This window comes from Gymnodraco acuticeps, unplaced genomic scaffold (assembly GCF_902827175.1).
Source record: "Gymnodraco acuticeps unplaced genomic scaffold, fGymAcu1.1, whole genome shotgun sequence".
NCBI classification, from domain to species: domain Eukaryota; kingdom Metazoa; phylum Chordata; class Actinopteri; order Perciformes; family Bathydraconidae; genus Gymnodraco; species Gymnodraco acuticeps.
In genome coordinates this window covers 22,127-40,000 of record NW_022991879.1, presented here as the reverse complement: position 1 = coordinate 40,000, position 17,874 = coordinate 22,127, and the positions used below count along the sequence as shown (strand labels likewise).

Here is a 17,874-nt window from a genome sequence, read left to right as displayed (position 1 = left end):
GCGCTGTTAAAGATAAATGAATAAATAAATACATCTGTAATTAATGTTGTGTTTTATATATTTTAATTGTGTTGTTTTAATTATGTTTTTATGAATTTGTAAAATGTCTTTAAGTTTCATGAAAAGCGCTCTATAAATAAAATGCATTATTAATTATTATTATTAAGGCCCTCCACTCCCCATTGCTCCCCGGGCAATATCTGCCCACGTCTCCCAGTACTAGGATGGGTTAAATGCAGAGGTACAATTCCACTGTGTGCATGTGTGTGTGTGAACATTAAAGAGGGTTTCATCCTCCAGTTCTATATTGTCCTTATTTCCCCAGGTGGGTGGAGAGAGTGGTGGACAATAATAGGTGATTTTCCAGTCCTTGGATGGGTTTAGTTTGATGTTTGTCACCAAGATGCCAGGTTTTCGACCTCCTCTCTCTCTCTCTCTGACCGTGTGGTCAGCAAACCTCTCGGTGGTGTTGGAGCTGTGTGTGGCCACGTGTGAGCAGGGAAAAGAAGAGAGGGCTGAGCACACCGCCCTGAGGGGCGCCGGACTCTGAGGAAAATATTCCTGGTGGCCAAACGGCGGTACTACAACTTCCGCATCAGTCCGTGACGTCACTGGGCTCAGAAAGACTTTCTCCCATTAGCCGCGTTCACACCGGAGTACTTTTCCCCCTACTTTTCACATTTAGTTCCGTTAGTACCCCTTATGTCGCGTTCACACCAAAAAGAGTAATTAGTACTTTCCTGGGGGAAAAAAGTGCCCCAGTTCTGATTGGCTGGGCGAATTGCAAACCACGCCCCGTAAAACTCTGAAATGTTTTGTAGAGCTGCCATTTTATTATCCTCGCATTAATATTATTAGCATTAGCATTCGCCCAGCGCACAAACGCAGAGAGACTAACTTATGGCAACACAAAATAAAACATGGGAGCGGTGGAGATGAGGAAGTGTCGGCGTTCTGGCGATTTACTTGGAAGGCTTCAGTAGAAGCTGCTGGGAGTCCCAGCAGCTTCGACTGAAGCCAGTCCCCAACTCCGGGGACTTCTGGCCGGGGACTTCGGGTGGCAGTATACGCCGTCAAGTTCTTTGCGGCCTGCCAGTAAACCCAAAGCAGAAGAAGAAGAAGTGACGTCAGCGGCTCATTTGCGTAATCTTCCCTCAGGGAAAAGTACTCCGGTGTGAACGCGATTGGTACTTAGTGCCCTGGGGTATTAAGTGCCGGGGCACTAAGTGCCGCGGCTATTGACTAACATGGAGAAAGAGACGTCTGTAAATCAGCGGATAATAATAAAAAAAACGAAATATTAATACTACCCAGTAAGAACTATTTTAAAGCCATTATTAGAATCATTAGATCCTCAGAGTTGTAAAATGCAATCAATGTTGAATCTAGATTTATTTTCTCTCTCCATTAATTCTACTGAGCTGAGAGCGGGAGATCGGGGCGGGGCTTACTGACAGGAGGCGGGGCTTAAGGAGAAACTCAACTGCACATAGGGGGGACTTCTACTCTGACAGCAAGGCATGATGGGTAATCTGTGAAGTTTTGCTCTCGAGAATGTCCGGCCATTTTGTCCTCATGAGCCAATGAGCAGCTCTCATAGGAATGAACAAGGCCTCCGACGCTGTATCCAGTTCTTATGAAACATCCATGGGCTGAGCACGCAGCCCTGAGGTTCTCCGGTTTTGAAGGGCCAGGGTGGAGGATACAGGGGCGTTTCAAGACACTCTGGGGGGCTCAGGCAGAAGAGACCTGCCTGCTAGTAGCATGGGGCCCCCTTTAGGGGGTTCCCGACGTGTCATTGCAGTGTCTTCTACGTGGCAAGAAATTAAAGGGGGTTTCATGTGGTCGCTGCTGTGTACCAATGTTAACAGCTGTCTTTGGGGGCCCCCTTCCCAAGTAGCAGAATGAACCTTGTAGGGGGGTTCTGGAGATGTCATTGCAGTGAGTTTTACATAGTAATTTCAATGTTGTCGTTGCTGTGGACCAATGTAATCTTTGGGCCCTAGGCAATTGCCTTGTTTGCCTACCCCATTGCAACGCCCCTGGGAGGATGTGAGCTCTTCCCTGAGCTTGATGACGAGCACAATGGGGTTGAAACTGAACTGTACCTGTGTTATTCATGTTTGATTATCTTTTGAGTGTTTCAATGCCATTTTATAATAAGTTTCTGCTGCACTATTTCTTCATGCTCTTAATGTCTTTCATTTGTGTAAAGCACTTTGAATGGCCTTGTGTTGAAAGGTGCTGTATAAATAAACTTGCCTTGTTTTCAATGAACATCATTCTGAGGCATCTTTCATCCAAACTGTGGAACAACGATAAAGAGGAAAACTCAGTGGACATTTTTATACGCCAGCTAAAGACACATCTTTTTAGATTAGCGTTTTATAAAACACTTTAAATGGTCTTTTAGTGTTTATTAATTACCTGCTTTTGTAGTGTTTTATTTATTTTATAGGTCTTTCAGAGTTTTATCTTATATTATTTATTTAACAGTTTCAATAGCAGGGTTTTATATTGTGGCATGGACTCAGTCGTCTTGCGTCTTATCTGTCGGAGAGAAATCATTATTTGTATTATCACCTTTTCCCTCCTCGTGTCTCTAACCTGTTACATGTTGCTGCATGTTTCTGTAAAGCTCTTCTGATCCGAGGTCTTGTTGTTTCTTTCTAACTTGTGATGTTGTAAAGCACGTTGAGCTGCATGTGCTGTCTGCAAAGTGCTGTATCAATAAAGCTTTATTCTTCTTCTCACATGTCCTGGTCCAGGTGGGAGACCTGTTATGCAAACTGCAGATTATTGTTATTATCAGTGTCTGCCTTTCCACGTTTAACCCTTTCAGCACACGCTGTGCAGTAACCCCCGTCACCTTCAACACTTCATCATGAATCTAGACTAACTGACATGCCAACAACAAACATCAATGCTCCTCCAATACGCACAGGGCTTTCATTGTGAAAGGGAGGAGAGGATCTCGTCTGTTTGCCGTCTTGATTATATTATTAAATATAGACTCAATGTGTTGTTGCCTTTATTAGAGCTGAAGTCTCAGGGAAAGGGACCTTGTTTTGGACAAATCTCCCCCGCTGTGTGAAGGCCTCTACAGACAGTCTCTGTCACATGACCAGGGTCATCTGTCACATGACCAGGGTCATCTGTCACATGATCAGGGTTTCTGTCGGCCAGGTCTTCAGTTTGCTCAGTGGTTCTGTTCTATAGAGGCAGAAAGAGTTTGAGGACATGTTGAGGACATTGTGAGTCTGTCTGTCTGTGTTGAACGGGTCCGTTAAAGATGATATTAAAGTATATAAGACTGTCTTGAACTTCTCCGACCTGCTTTTCTGAGGAACTGATGATGAAGATGCTGATGGTGTACAGATTACAGAAACTGTTGGTTTCCTGTTTCCTGTTTCCATGACGTCAGGCTGTCAGAGTCAGATCAGATTAAACTTTAACACGAAGAAGAGCTGGACTCAAAATGTAAAACCGTCTTTAAACTCAGGGTTCATATACGTTCATGTTGAAGATCACTGTTGATTTCGATTCTGAAATGTGCCATAATGAAAAATCAGTTATTTGACTTCTAGGAGTTTAAGTATGGGGTGTATGGCCTCCACACACACACACACACACACACACACACACACACACACACACACACACACACACACACACACACACACACACACACACACACACACACACACACACCACACACACACACACCCACACACACACACACACACACACACACACACAGTCTGATGTTCAGGCTGATATGAGGCTGCAGACGTTGTGCAACACGCTGCTTGCTCTTATCTCTGGTTGTGCCTTTAGTACAAATAAGGTTGTTTTTTTAAATGTCAGTTATACATAATTCATAAATAAATACAATATTTGTTTTGTTTCAGAATACCTTTGTTAGTCCAGAGAGGACATGCACATTGTTACAGCAGAAAAGAGCCAAAGACAAGTATTAAAGCAGCCAGGTGTATATTACAGTTATTAACGGCATATATATATATATATATATATATATATATATATATTGTCCTTTCACTTCTCTAACGATCACCAGATTTAGTGCTCTGTCAAACATTACATCTCACCGTGTTCGAATCACAAATCAAAACTCACCTTTCCAGAAACTATAACTAATTTTATAAACTCATTTAATCTGTAATTAATGCTGTTATATATTTTAAGTGTGTTGTTTTCCTTAATTGTTACCTCGTAAAGTGTCTTTGAGTTTCAAGACAAGCGCTGTATGAATAAAATGCATTATTATTCTTATTATTGAATGAAGCTTTCTAATGTTCGTCGTTGTATCTGAAGACGTACGAGAATTTGTAATAGTTTGAATAAAATGAACTTTAGCATTGATGGTTTTCAGCTGGAGACAAACACGCGTCTCGTGGAGAGAACATATCGCTCAAAGATAAATAAATTCAACACGTTTTATTCGGGTGAGAAAACACAAGAGACGTCAACATTCATTTCTTATCAAAAAGGATTTTAATTGCAGTTTGACTTCCTCTCGTGAAAACAGCAGATTATTTTTAGATGTGAGTTTGTTTGTAATCTTTAGACAAGATGCGCTTTCTGTTACAGGCTATTCAAAACTTTATTGATATTCACACTGACACACACTCCAGAGATCTCCTCCTCCTCCTCCTCCTCCTCCTCCTCCTCCTCCTCCTCCTCCTCCTCCTCTCCTCCTCCTCCTCCTCCTCCTCCTCCTCCTCAGAAGTCATCATCGTCGCAGATGTCGAGGTAAACGTCGAAGGCTTCTCGGTTGCAGTTTCCATCGGGGGTGAAGACGTACTTATGGAAGGTCCCGTCCACACATATGGCTGCAGGGAGACCAAGAACTCTTTCAATAACAATACATCATAACACAAGACTGTTTTTGAGCAACACTGAGGCCCTTTCTCATTCCTCTCATGCCCCTCCTCGCCTCCTCGCCTCCTCGCCTCCTCGACTCCTCGGCCCTCCGGTAGTGACCCGGAAATGGATTTCAGCGCGCCATGATGAAGGACATCTCATTTCTCTAAATGCACTTCGAGGTCAACACATTCTCACTCCCAACTCGGCCTATGTTGACGTTATGCCAGGGTCCGTGTCGTCACTTTCCAACGCAGGGGGGCCCTTTAGCGTCGAGGTTCAACTCTCAGGGCGTCCCATTGGCTTGCATAGAGCTCCCTGAACGTTGGTAATAGAGGAGTTGGGATCGCGGAGAAATGCTGTCCTTAGATCCATTCTCACAGCATCAACCTTTTTCTGACTCAATATCAAACCACACTTATTGTGTTTACTTCTTTATTTTGATTGAATAATGTAGGACTTTTGTTGCCGTCAGTTATGGGGAGAGTCGGGGCTCAGAATACTGACATCTGTATTGTTTCATCGTTTTTTCCTTCTAATTTCGTATTCTTTTCTAAACCACACTGTTATTTACTCAACAATAACACACTTATCCTTGTGTTTATTTATTTTTAAAATATATTTTATATATTTATTTTTTTGTGGGGGGGGCTGTGTCCCTAATGACCAGTCGCCACTGATAATATATATCACTCAGTAGAACAGGCCTACTCTCTTTATGTGCTTTAGGTTAGTAGATATCAAACAAACTAAGAGTCCAGATTTTTCTAAAACCATTTAGTGCTTCACAAAATAAAATGGGGATATATCCAGACTCTGGTTGTGTTACGTTATTATGAGAGTGCTCTCATACTTGTTTGATTCTGAAATTGTATATATTTATATAAATATATGTGTGTGTGCATCTGTAGCTGTTATTGTCTCATTATACCGCACTGTGAATGAATCAAAGTAAATATAGAAGTGGTCATGAACACATCTGTCCGTCAGACAGACGGCTGTGCCTCCTGTCATCATTAATGGACGTCTCTTTCAAATGACGCTCAGAGGAGAGGAGTTTCTCTAACCGCCTGCTGCTTCCCCTCCTCGGCTCCCCTCCTGTGGGCGGGACTAAGACACGAGGATAGGAGTCGAGGATAGGAGTCGAGGAGGGGAGTTAGTGAAATGAGAAAGGGCCCGGGTCAAAGAGAGGAGAGGAACCACCATCTGATCAGAGAATCATTAAAGTCAGTCTAAAATAAATGAAATAAATTCCACATCGCCTCCGGCCCGGTTTTGCTCACCGATGACGGAGTTGACGTTCTTGGACGTGTTTTTCCCGAAGGCGCAGATACAGGCGCACTCAGCGGGAACCGTGAAGCTGGCCAACGACCACTGACTGTCCACGTACTGACCGATCACAGGGCCCACCTTCCCCACACGCGCCAGCCTGAACACACACACACACACACACACACACACACACACACACACACACACACACACACACACACACACACACACACCACACACACACACACACACACACACACACACACACACTACACACACACACACACACACATACACACACACACACACACACACACACACTACACACACACACACACACACACACACACACACACACACACACACACACACACCACACACACACACACACACACCACACACACACACACACACACACACACACACACACACACACACACATTTTCAGGAGGCAGAGCAAGTCAGGAAGAAGAGACAAGGAAACACAGGATAGGACAGATGTGTGAGAGTTTAAACAGAATTAGGAGCTGAAGGTATAAATATATATATATATATATATATATATATATATATATATTTATATATATATTTATATATTTATGCAGAATAAAAAAATTATGAGGAAAAGTAAAGATTTGAGAAAAGAAAGTCAAAATGTGGGGGGGGGGGGGATGATCATCTCCGAGGTGAAACTGCATTAAAGAGGTTTGCACTGTGTCTGGTTGCGCCTCGATGCAGCCTGATGGCGCAGAAGAGCTTTACTAATAAGACAGGGTTCCTTTTCCATGACCAAACAAACGACTCGGAATGCTTTATTTTAACATGGAACAGGAAAGAAGGTCTGCATCTGAAACACGGTGTGTGCTGTGGTGCTATCTTCATTACTATACGGTACAGTATTTATTATCATAGTATCACTATTTCGGCGATTAGCTAAAATATAAATGATATTTGATGCAACTTTAGTTACGTTTCCATGACTTTTCCAAAACGTGTCCAGGTTTTGAATGACCGTAAGAACCTGACAATAAGACAGGTGACCGAGCAGGTGGTGTCGAGCTAGAGGAAGCTTACGCTGAGCGGCGGTTCAGTTTGGTGTCTTTCAGAGCGAAGATGTGGACGGTTCCTTTATCGCTGGACGCACACAGGAAGGACGAGTCGTGGCTGAAGTTGATGCTGGAAAAGTAATCAACAAATGAGAGAATCAGAGCCTCAGACACACGTCTTTTATAGTTTATTTTATCTCTAACATGTCCCAGAAGTAGTCGCTGTGATTGCTTACTTTCCCTCCCTGCAAATGGAAGACTTTCTTAAGTTAATTAAACACCTTTTTGATTTACTACTAAGAGCTGTTTATGCTATAGTTTGTTAAATGCCTCTCTGTCTGACAATCACACACATTTATTTTTAAAACTATGAAATGCACTTTGGATAATATCCTTGTTTCCTTAAAGTCCAAGGTCTTTAAATACAATAAATAAATATATATTAAAAACACACACACTGTAGCTATGTGATGGGTGTGTACCAGTAGAGTGTGGCGGGGTCTGTTCCCCGGCGCAGCTCCACCAGTTTGTCTCGTGTCGTGGTGTCGAACAGACGGATCAACGTTCCTTTGCGAGACGCGGACGCCGCCACGCTGCCCGGCTGGTTCAGAGCCACGCAGGCGATCTCACTCTGATGGGCGTTGATGGTGAACGGAGCCGAGGACGTGCCGGGCTTCGTGTTCGACAAATCCTGGAGAAAAAACAAGATTGTTTTATATTGAACATATTCTGTACAGCGGTGCAGGGAGGATGTGAACAAAGTTAACATTTTGAGAACAAATTTAAATCTGAGAAAAAGTCAAAAACCGAGATTAAAGTTCAAATTATGACAAAAAAATCCAAAATAAATTAATCTGAGAAAATTTTCTTAATTTTAGATAAATTCTAAATTTGTGAAAAAAAGGCAAAATTAGAGAAAAAAGTTAAATTCTGAGAAAAAATGAAATCTGAGAAAAATCAAGAACCGAGAGTTAAATTACAATTCGGACAAAAAAATCAGAAAAAATTCTAAATTTTAGATTAATTCTAAATTTGTGAAAAAAAGTCAAATTTCTGAGAAAAATTGAAATCTGAGAAATGATTATTATTTCAGGAAAACAACCAAAAACACATTCATAAAACCATTGACCTCCACACAAAGGGGACAGGAAGTGCTACAAATGAGTCGACCCCCTGATTTCCTTCAGATTACCCCGTGGGTGTGAGACTCACTACGAGCTGCAGGCTTCCACATTTATGCCCTGGAAACACCAGCAGCTGTTTCTCCAGACTGGGACTCAAATCACACAAACCTGGAGGAACAAGAGAACATTCATTTAAAGAACGCAGTGATGGAGGAAACAGACGGAGAACTTCTTTACTTATGAATTTAAATTAGGGCTGTCAGTCGATTAAAATAGTTCATCGCAAATGAGTTATCTGTTCTAAATGTTCCTTAGAGGGATATTTTTCAAGTTTTGAATACTGCATGTGAGTGGACAAATATGCTTTATGCAAATGTTTATTATCATTTGAACAATGTCAAATATCCGCCTCAATTCAACCTGGAACCTCTCTCATACAATAATACTGTGTGAGTGTGTGTGTGTGTGTGTGTGTGTGTGTGTGTGTGTGTGTGTGTGTGTGTGTGTGTGTGTGTGTGTGTGTGTGTGTGTGTGTGTGGTCTAGCATTACTATACTTGTGGGGACCTAAATCTGTTTACATAGTCACGTGTGGGGACTGGCTTCCCTTATGGGGACAAATTGGAGGTCCCCATGAGGGGGATCATTAATTTTAGGGTGAAGACTTGGTTAGGATTAGGCATGTGTTGGTTATGGTTAAGGTTAGGATAAGTCTCCAGGAAATGCATGTAAGTCAATGTAATGTCCCCTGAAGTGATGTATACATGGTATGTGTGTGTGTGTGTGTGTGTGTGTGTGTGTGTGTGTGTGTGTGTGTGTGTGTGTGTATGTGTGTGTGTGTGTGTGTGTGTGTGTGTGTGTGTGTGTGTGTGTGTGTGTGTGTGTGTCGGCGAAGTGGTCGGCGAAATGCCGCTCCTCTGTTTTCATAGCTGTCAAAGCTAGAGACTGAAGTCCCCACTGTGGGTCAAAACAATGCGCTGTGGCCCGAGGTGACTGTCCTCACTGAGTGAAGTCCAGTGGTCTCCGGTGAGTCTTTCTTAAATCCTCCTTTCGCTTTTTGGACTTCATGCCAGTTGTGTTGTCGACACAGTGGTCGCTCTGGAAGGCGATTCATACGTGCAGTCGACCCGAGTTACATCACGCAGCCGCTCGCCCTCCACCATGTTAATTGGCCTGAAAGCTCTGGTCTCCGGCCTCAGCAGTGTGCTTGGATCGGATGGTATTTTAAACTCGATGCGCTCTGAAACTACGTGGCGGCCGAGGACAAAAAATGCACATGCGTTAATCGCGTTAAAATAATTAGTGGCGTTCATTTGTTTTAACGCGTTAACTTGACAGCCCTAATATAAATAGTTATCAACGCAATAACCAGTGCATGACATTAAGGATTTTGGGAGATGGCCCTGTGGGCCGTCTAAGCTAATTTACAGATGGCCCTGAGCCCAATAGAGATTGCCCTGAAAAATGCGCGCGGACAAAATGACGCACGAAGGGTTTGGGGGGCCTCCCCCTAGAACATTTAGATGGTTGCAGGTCTTAGATGCTGTCTGGTGCATTCTCTAGACTGAATTATAAAATGAACCACCACAATATTATATTGTACAATTTCAATTTTATTTTTAATTTCACTTGTTTGTTTGTTCTTGTTTGTGTTTGCTCGCTTCATGCCCTGCATAGCTATAAGAAACACTTAAGTTGTTGATCAAGACACTTTCCATCTGGGAAGGCAGATGCCTTCCCAGATGGAAACAAGTAGAAAACATTACATTCAGTTATAACTGCCAAAACAAACATTATTTACACTATTATGGCCCCTGTTAAAAATGTTTGTAATGTTATCTAAATTGGTCGAACGAATGCCTCCTCATCCGGAAGCTGACCGAGCAGACCCGAGCAGCAGTCGAGAGGAGCCGAGCGCATCCGTGAAGCACACAACATGGCGACGTCAGAGTTCCCGTTAGCCGGCAAATCTAAATCTCTTCGGTCAAAATAATTTCCCTTCAGCGCAATACCGCTTCAGTTGCGCCACTTATGTGACAGACAAGAAGAGTCCATTCTAATGTCTACTTAATGTGGAGAAAGAGATGTCCTGTGTGGGTTGATTGTGCGTTGATCTGTTGGTAATGCCTCGGGGTTCCGGTGGGCATGTAAACAAATGCATAATGCTGCGCTATACTTTGCGGCCTCACCCGGTTGCATAGCAACACTTATTGTTTAGGTGTCTTTTAATAAGCAGGTAGTCATATCATTAGCTAGAACTAGCTGGATCTGATCGATATGGACATAAACGCGAGTGAAGTCTAATCTGACGGGAGAGAGAGATCAGCTGCTGCTGACGAGTCGACACGCAGCTCTGCATAAATACATGCAGCGGTGAGCGGAACAAAACCCACACTTCAGGTTAGAATATCACACGTAGCTATTTTAATGACCTCTCAAACTACCGTAACTAGTTATAGATACGTTTAGTTTTACTGTCGGGTCACTCATTACTGATCCGCGAGCTGCATGAGACTGGCACAATAGATTGCCCGATCGGGCAACCAGCAGGTGAGGCTTCATTGCCCGAGTTAAATACTAGATGGCCATCGGGCCATCGGGCCATCGGGCAGCCCTTAATGTCGAGCCCTGATAAACCGTATTTAATGTTTAATTTACATTATTTAATTTCATATTCTGTTCTCGTACATATCAGATTCTACTTACATGTCTACTTCTTGTACTATGTTGTATTTGTATATGTTGCATTGTGGGAGGAGCTCAGGTCAGGAGAACGTCACTTCTACACTGAAGCTTATATATGAGGATAACACCTTTGAGTCTTTGAGTCTTGAAGCAGGACCTCTCACCTTTGGGGTTATCTCTGGTGTCAAACTCAAACAGTTTGACGGGATTATTTGGGAAGCTGTACACATAGATCCGGTTCTTTAACACAATGATGATCCTGGAGTAGGAGCAAACAAAACGTTGATTATAAGTATTTTAGGCATATATTATAGGTCTCAGATATATATAAATATATTACAAAAACATGTCTATGAAGTGTTTTGCTCAAAATACCAAACCGATCATTCTAGCTTCACATATTTCAGTTACTTTATAAAAATTAAAAAAGAGACGAGAGCTCATGCAGGAGAATCAGAAAGTCCACATCATGTTCCAAACCACATCAAGGATCCTCTCTGAAACAGGATGGAGCTCAAACTCTTTCTCTCTCTCAGGTTTACCACAAGGTGACTTCCTTTTGATTTCCTGCTTCTTCACACAGACTCTCTCCAGCACAGGTTAGCTCTGAGTGTTAGCATGCTAATGTAAACACAGAACGTATCACTTCCAGAACACGTCTCATTGTTTCTGACAGCAACCTTTCTGATTGGCCCGTGGGTTTAAAGCCCGCCCACATTTTAGTAATGTGGTCATGACGCAGCAAATCTGGATCAGCTCCGTTGTTCCCCGTTTTTAGAGACGTGGGTACGGAGGAGAAGAGAGAGGGGTCGTTTTCTCCTGACACACTGTAGAAAAGGCTAACTGAGTGCAGGTGCATGACTCACTTGTCCTGCCTCATGCGGACGGCCAGCACTGGTTTGGTGAACGTGAACTCCAGAACCAGTTTCTCTTTCGGGTCTCGAGACTCCCGAGCGTCATCCCACACCAGCACTGTGAACAAAGAGTACAAATAGAGTTATACTCAATCCATTATTAAGCTTATTATTATGAATCCATGTCACCCTGTGTTTGATATCCCATCAGTATGTATTGAAGAATTAAAGAATATTGTGTGCATCCATCGGTTTCTCAAGGTTTAGATATCTTGTTTTTTTAAATGTTGAATGTGTAAAAAGTCATATTATAGGTCATCGAGACTCACTGGATATTTCAGAGAACTTTGGGTTGATTCCTCCTCCGACCAACGCCAGCAGGTTAGAGCGATGTAACATCGAGCAGGTAGCCACGCTGCCTATCTGCTCATGGTCTGAACACACACACACACACACACACACACACACACACACACAACACACACACACACACACACACACACACACACACACACACACACACACACACACACACACACACACACACACACACACACACACACACACACACACACACACACACACACACACACACACACACACAGTATGTTAGGCTAACAACAGGGAAAATACCAACCAACTCTCACGTTGGATTAAAATATAGTAATTACAAATACGTTGTCTTCTTAAGAACGTCTTTTTAACCCTTTGCTTACTGTCATTTCATATATGGATTTTATGAAATGTGTTACAGCGTTATGTTAATATAGCTTGTACTTAATTCACTCTAGAGATGAACATTGATGCAAATATAATAATAATAATAATAATAATAATAATAATACATGGGATGTTTATAGCGCTTGTCTTAATGCTCAAAGACGCTTTACAGAAAATCAGAACAGAAACAAAAAATAAAGAGAACTCGTAGTTTTTCTCTTCACTGTACATTTTACATTTATATATTCAGTTCAATATTTAATATTCCATCTGTCACAAACTTATGTATATTTATTACATGGCTTAGTTGAATACTCGATTCTGATTGGTCAATTCAGAACACGTGACACGTTGTTAATCCAGAACAGACAGACCGCTGTCAGGCACTTATTGACCGTTGTTAAGGACGCTCACATCTGCAGAAACAAGTCCGCTCGATTTAACTGTTTACAGTTTGGAACTGGGCCAAGAAAACAGCGCAGAAGCAACGGGCAGAAACCCTCCTTTTTACGGTCCAGACATAGACATCAAACGGCGACACATATTCAGAGTGCAGTTCCTCTGGCATCAGGGCAGGATATCTAGATACTCTCCAAGGTCTGACATCATGACTTCTGCTACTTTTAAAGCAAGCAGCGATGTTTTCAAATCTGTAATCAAAAAGCTCCTCAAAAGCGCTATGGAAGCCGTTCCTGCCGTTGCTACGTAGTTCAAACGGTAACAACGGACTATTTCTCTTAGCGGATGCACGTCAATTTAAAATCAATAAAAACATTTTTTTTAAATCTATAAAAGCATTGTTTAAAGGTGGGGTCGGTGATTCCCTTCAGAAGCACTTATATTCCATGGAATGCTCTTAACGTCCCGATAGCAATGAATATCTGAAGTGCTTTGAAGCCGTGGCGCTGTAAAGCACGACCAATCATCTGAGCCGGCTAAAGTAACTGGATGGCCTACCTGCCTGTCAGCCTTCCATCGGGGCACAGACTGATCTCGTGCCCTCATTGGTCATGTGCGCGTTCGTGTGTTGGAGGAGGGGCTCTGTGAGGAAGTGGGTTTCTCTGAAACTACCCCACCTTTAATGTTGGGAGTCATGTCGTTACTTTGTTGAGAATGTGGCCTTGTAATAAGCGGGATAATGTGCAGCGACTTGCTCATTCTGGCTAAAATGGTAAATGGACTGAACTTAGATAGCGCTGTATCCAGTCCTCACGACCCTCACAGCGCTTTACGTACTACATGTCATTCCCCCATTCACACAGAGCAGTACCGCTTGCTCTAGGAACTAACATTCACACACCGTTGGCCATCGGGAGCAACATCGACATGTTGGCTGCACGGGCTGGGATCGAGCCCACGACCTTCTGGTTGAAAGACGACCGCACTCCCTCGCAGCCACAGTCGACAGGCTGATCAGGAGCCCGACGCGAGGCGGAGGGATCTTGATCTGCATGAAGCGTCGCTGCACATTAACCCTTACATAATGCCTCGCTTTATGTCTTGTTATCTTTCATTTGTAAATTCAACACGTATATTTTCTACTTTCTTGTTTCTTTATTTTTGTATTGAACAATGTTTTTATGCTGCTGCAACGCAAACAATTCCCAAATGTGGATCAATAAAGTTCTTATCTTATGAAACAACTTCCATAACATTCATCTGGCTGCTACTTAGAAAGGATTGATCTAATATATCATATTCCAATAACTGGCATATAGACACTTATTGCACTATCTGGTTCTGTTTGTCTGTGTTATTGTGTGGCTCCGTTGAGCAGTCTGTGACCGTCATAACTACACTGTAGCTATGACGATGAACTATGTTCGTATGACCAATAAAAGCCTTGCACCTTGATCTTATAAACGCATCCTCTCACCCAGGTGTCCTTTCTCCATCAGCGGCTCCACGTTATAAATCCTGACCCCCGTCTCCATCGCACAGCAGAAACAGCCTGTGAGCATCCAAAGAAGAGAGGGGTGAAATTCAACTTGGGACATTAACTTACGCTCTTAATGTCCTTCATGTTCCTAAGTTGTTATAGGCGTTGTGCGTCAACATCTGAATGTATAAAGTAACTAGTAAATACATCTATCAAATAAATATAGTTACAAGTTAGATTAGATAGATAGAAACTATAGTGTTCAGGCATCACAATAATTAAAAGGTGGAGTAGTATAAAGTAGTATGCAATTAAAATACTCGAGTACAAGTACCTCAAGATGTTTACTAGTACTTAGTTAGTTTCCAACAATGCTTCTTTTACATCTATTCAGCTAGCTGGTTATACTTTAATATGTCTGTTGGAGTAACATTTTAAATGCAGGACTCATCTTCATTTAAAGAATACAGTAGCTGCAGTTAGCTCCTGATGCTAAGTGTTAGCTTACTCTGGTCCTGGTTGAACTGCAGGCTGTTGACTCCTCTCTGCTGAGCCATGATGAATCTCTCCGGTTACCGTGAGCTTACCGGGGAACTACAGCTCCAGGACAACCTGTGAGAGATTAAAAACCGAGATATTTAAAGGAAAACCCGTAATTTCCCTATAAAAAAACATTGTTGTTAGCATGTTAGCATATGAGCTAGTTAGCATACACTAGCATCAGATAAACGAGGATTTTAACGCGATTGATTATCCGTTTTCACATCGACATTCACATTAATATAAAGTCTTACCATGAACACGAAGACTGGAGACCACGAGGAGGGTTTTAAAAGGCAATAAAAGCGACAAAACTGTCAGACAAAAACAACAACAACAGAGATGTCGCAACACGGAGGTTTGTTTACGTTTTCAGGCTGTGACGTCAAAGACGCGTGCTTCCGGTTTTGTTCCGCTTCTGGTAATTCAACCAATCAAAACAAAGACATTTTCAAGAGACTCTCGCCTACTAGAGAGGTTTTTCCTGGATCACAAAGAACTAAACACTTTATATCCAAATAAATTGTTCAATCCAAAGGCAGACACACTTGGAGAGTTGAGAACATCTTAGTGTACTTTGATATGTGGACTCTTGAAGCTACCTTCTAAGATTTCAATTAGTAACAGATATAAAGAGTTACCTCCACAACATGTACTTGTCCTTATGTAAACTAAGTATAAGACGGGGACCGAGTTGTCCAAAATGTAAGACTCATGTAGTGCATTGTTTGTGGGAACGCAGCAACATTCAAACATGTTGGAGGGCAATATGTGCAAATATCACTACAGCAGTCGGTCAACAGGTGTCAGTAGAACCTGCTTGGATATGTCCCCGGTCCTCTCGTCTAACACATCACGAGGACGTTGTTCAATGCTCTTAATGCTGGCCAGGAAAGCCATCATGGTGAAGTGGGTCGAGGAGGTCCACTAAGGCGTGTATTTCTGTTATTAGTTGTACTGTTCGCTTGGAGGATGCATGATATATCAAATGGACATGGAAATAATAAACTTTGCTCACACAGCACGAGGATAGACTCTATGTCTAGTCAAATGGCTGAAACTGAATAAAGCCCTGAAAACGAAATAATAAAACGTATATGTGTGATATAGTTGCAGTAATGAGTAAAATATGTAGTTGATTAAAAGGCAGATTATACAGCTCATTTCAACACAAGGCAATTCAAAGTGCTTTAAGACACAAGTGCAAAAGTAACATATTGTGCAATCTGGTACTTGAGTAAAAGTAGAAGTACTCAGATCTTGTACTTGAGTAAAAGTAGAAGTACACAGATCTTGTACTTGAGTAAAAGTAGAAGTACAACAGAGTCTTGTACTTGAGTAAAAGTAGAAGTACACGATCTTGTACTTGAGTAAAAGTAGAAGTACTCAGATCTGTACTTGAGTAAAGTAGAAGTACCAGATCTTGTACTTGAGTAAAAGTAGAAGTACACACAGATCTTGTACTTGAGTAAGTAGAGTACACAGTTGTACTTGAGTAAAAGTAGAAGTACACAGATCTTGTACTTGAGTAAAAGTAGAAGTACACAGATCTTGTACTTGAGTAAAAGTAGAAGTACACAGATCTTGTACTTGAGTAAAAGTAGAAGTACTCAGATCTTGTACTGAGTAAAAGTAGAAGTACACAGATCTTGTACTTGAGTAAAGTAGAAGTACACAGATCTTGTACTTGAGTAAAAGTAGAAGTACTCAGATCTTGTACTTGAGTAAAAGTAGAAGTACTCAGATCTTGTACTCGAGTAAAAGTAGAAGTACTCAGAGCTTGTACTCGAGTAAAAGTAGAAGTACTCAGATCTTGTACTTGAGTAAAAGTAGAAGTACTCAGGTCTTGTACTCGAGTAAAAGTAGAAGTACTCAGATCTTGTACTCGAGTAAAAGTAGAAGTACTCAGAGCTTGTACTTGAGTAAAAGTAGAAGTACTCAGATCTTGTAGTAAAAGTAGAAGTACTCAGAGCTTGTACTTGAGTAAAAGTAGAAGTACTCAGATCTTGTACTTGAGTAAAAGTAGAAGTACTCAGATCTTGTAGTAAAAGTAGAAGTACTCAGAGCTTGTACTTGAGTAAAAATAGAAGTACTCAGATCTTGTATGTTCCTTGATTTAAAAGACTTGATTGAGATCTAACAATGTTTTTACTAATCTGTTGATACTTAAGGCAGAAACAGTAATCTGACTGAAGTCTTCTACCTCTCCTCTGAACACCAGACCTAAAGTGGAGGTGGACATTTAGTGACTTCCTCCAGAGTGTCTCCATCACTTTAATAACATCTAAATGGGTCACGTCAGGACCTCACAGACTGCAGCCTGTGCAGACTGCAGCCTGTGCAGTAAAGAGTCAGGACCTTACAGACTGCAGCCTGTGCAGTAAAGAGTCAGGACCTCACAGACTGCAGCCTGTGCAGTAAAGAGTCAGGACCTTACAGACTGCAGCCTGTGCAGTAAAGAGTCAGGACCTCAGTACAGACTGCAGCCTGTGCAGTAAAGAGTCAGGACCTCACAGACTGCAGCCTGTGCAGTAAAGAGTCAGGACCTCACAGACTGCAGCCTGTGCAGTAAAGAGTCAGGACCTCACAGACTGCAGCCTGTGCAGTAAAGAGTCAGGACCTCACAGACTGCAGCCTGTGCAGTAAAGAGTCAGGACCTCACAGACTGCAGCCTGTGCAGTAAAGAGTCAGGACCTCACAGACTGCAGCCTGTGCAGTAAAGAGTCAGGACCTTACAGACTGCAGCCTGTGCAGTAAAGAGTCAGGACCTCACAGACTGCAGCCTGTGCAGTAAAGAGTCAGGACCTCACAGACTGCAGCCTGTGCAGTAAAGAGTCAGGACCTCACAGACTGCAGCCTGTGCAGTAAAGAG

General features: G+C 42.3%; 1 protein-coding gene across 1 annotated transcript; it reads right to left on the bottom strand.

The window, feature by feature from the left end:
* Positions 1 to 4,726: 4,726 nt before the first annotated feature.
* Positions 4,727 to 15,398, bottom strand: LOC117535471 (WD repeat domain phosphoinositide-interacting protein 4). The gene is made up of 11 exons (XM_034199942.1): positions 15,257 to 15,398; positions 14,971 to 15,074; positions 14,460 to 14,534; positions 12,193 to 12,297; positions 11,876 to 11,981; positions 11,174 to 11,268; positions 8,415 to 8,494; positions 7,685 to 7,893; positions 7,231 to 7,332; positions 6,168 to 6,313; positions 4,727 to 4,853 (listed from the first exon to the last, which is right to left on the bottom strand). The coding sequence occupies exons 2-11, from the start codon at positions 15,017 to 15,019 to the stop codon at positions 4,744 to 4,746; spliced, it is 1,077 nt and encodes a 358-aa protein (XP_034055833.1). The 5' UTR covers positions 15,020 to 15,074; positions 15,257 to 15,398; the 3' UTR covers positions 4,727 to 4,743.
* Positions 15,399 to 17,874: the final 2,476 nt, after the last annotated feature.

Bases quoted from the DNA above. Each gene is read 5' to 3' on its own strand.
- LOC117535471 (XM_034199942.1), bottom strand. From the start codon at position 15,019: ATGGCTCAGCAGAGAGGAGTCAACAGCCTGCAGTTCAACCAGGACCAG. The intron at 12,298-14,459 runs GTGAGAGGATGC...GTGTGTGTTCAG, and splicing joins GATGGAGAAAGGACACCTGG to ACCATGAGCAGATAGGCAGC. The intron at 11,269-11,875 runs GTGAGTCATGCA...CTCCTACTCCAG, and splicing joins GTCCGCATGAGGCAGGACAA to GATCATCATTGTGTTAAAGA.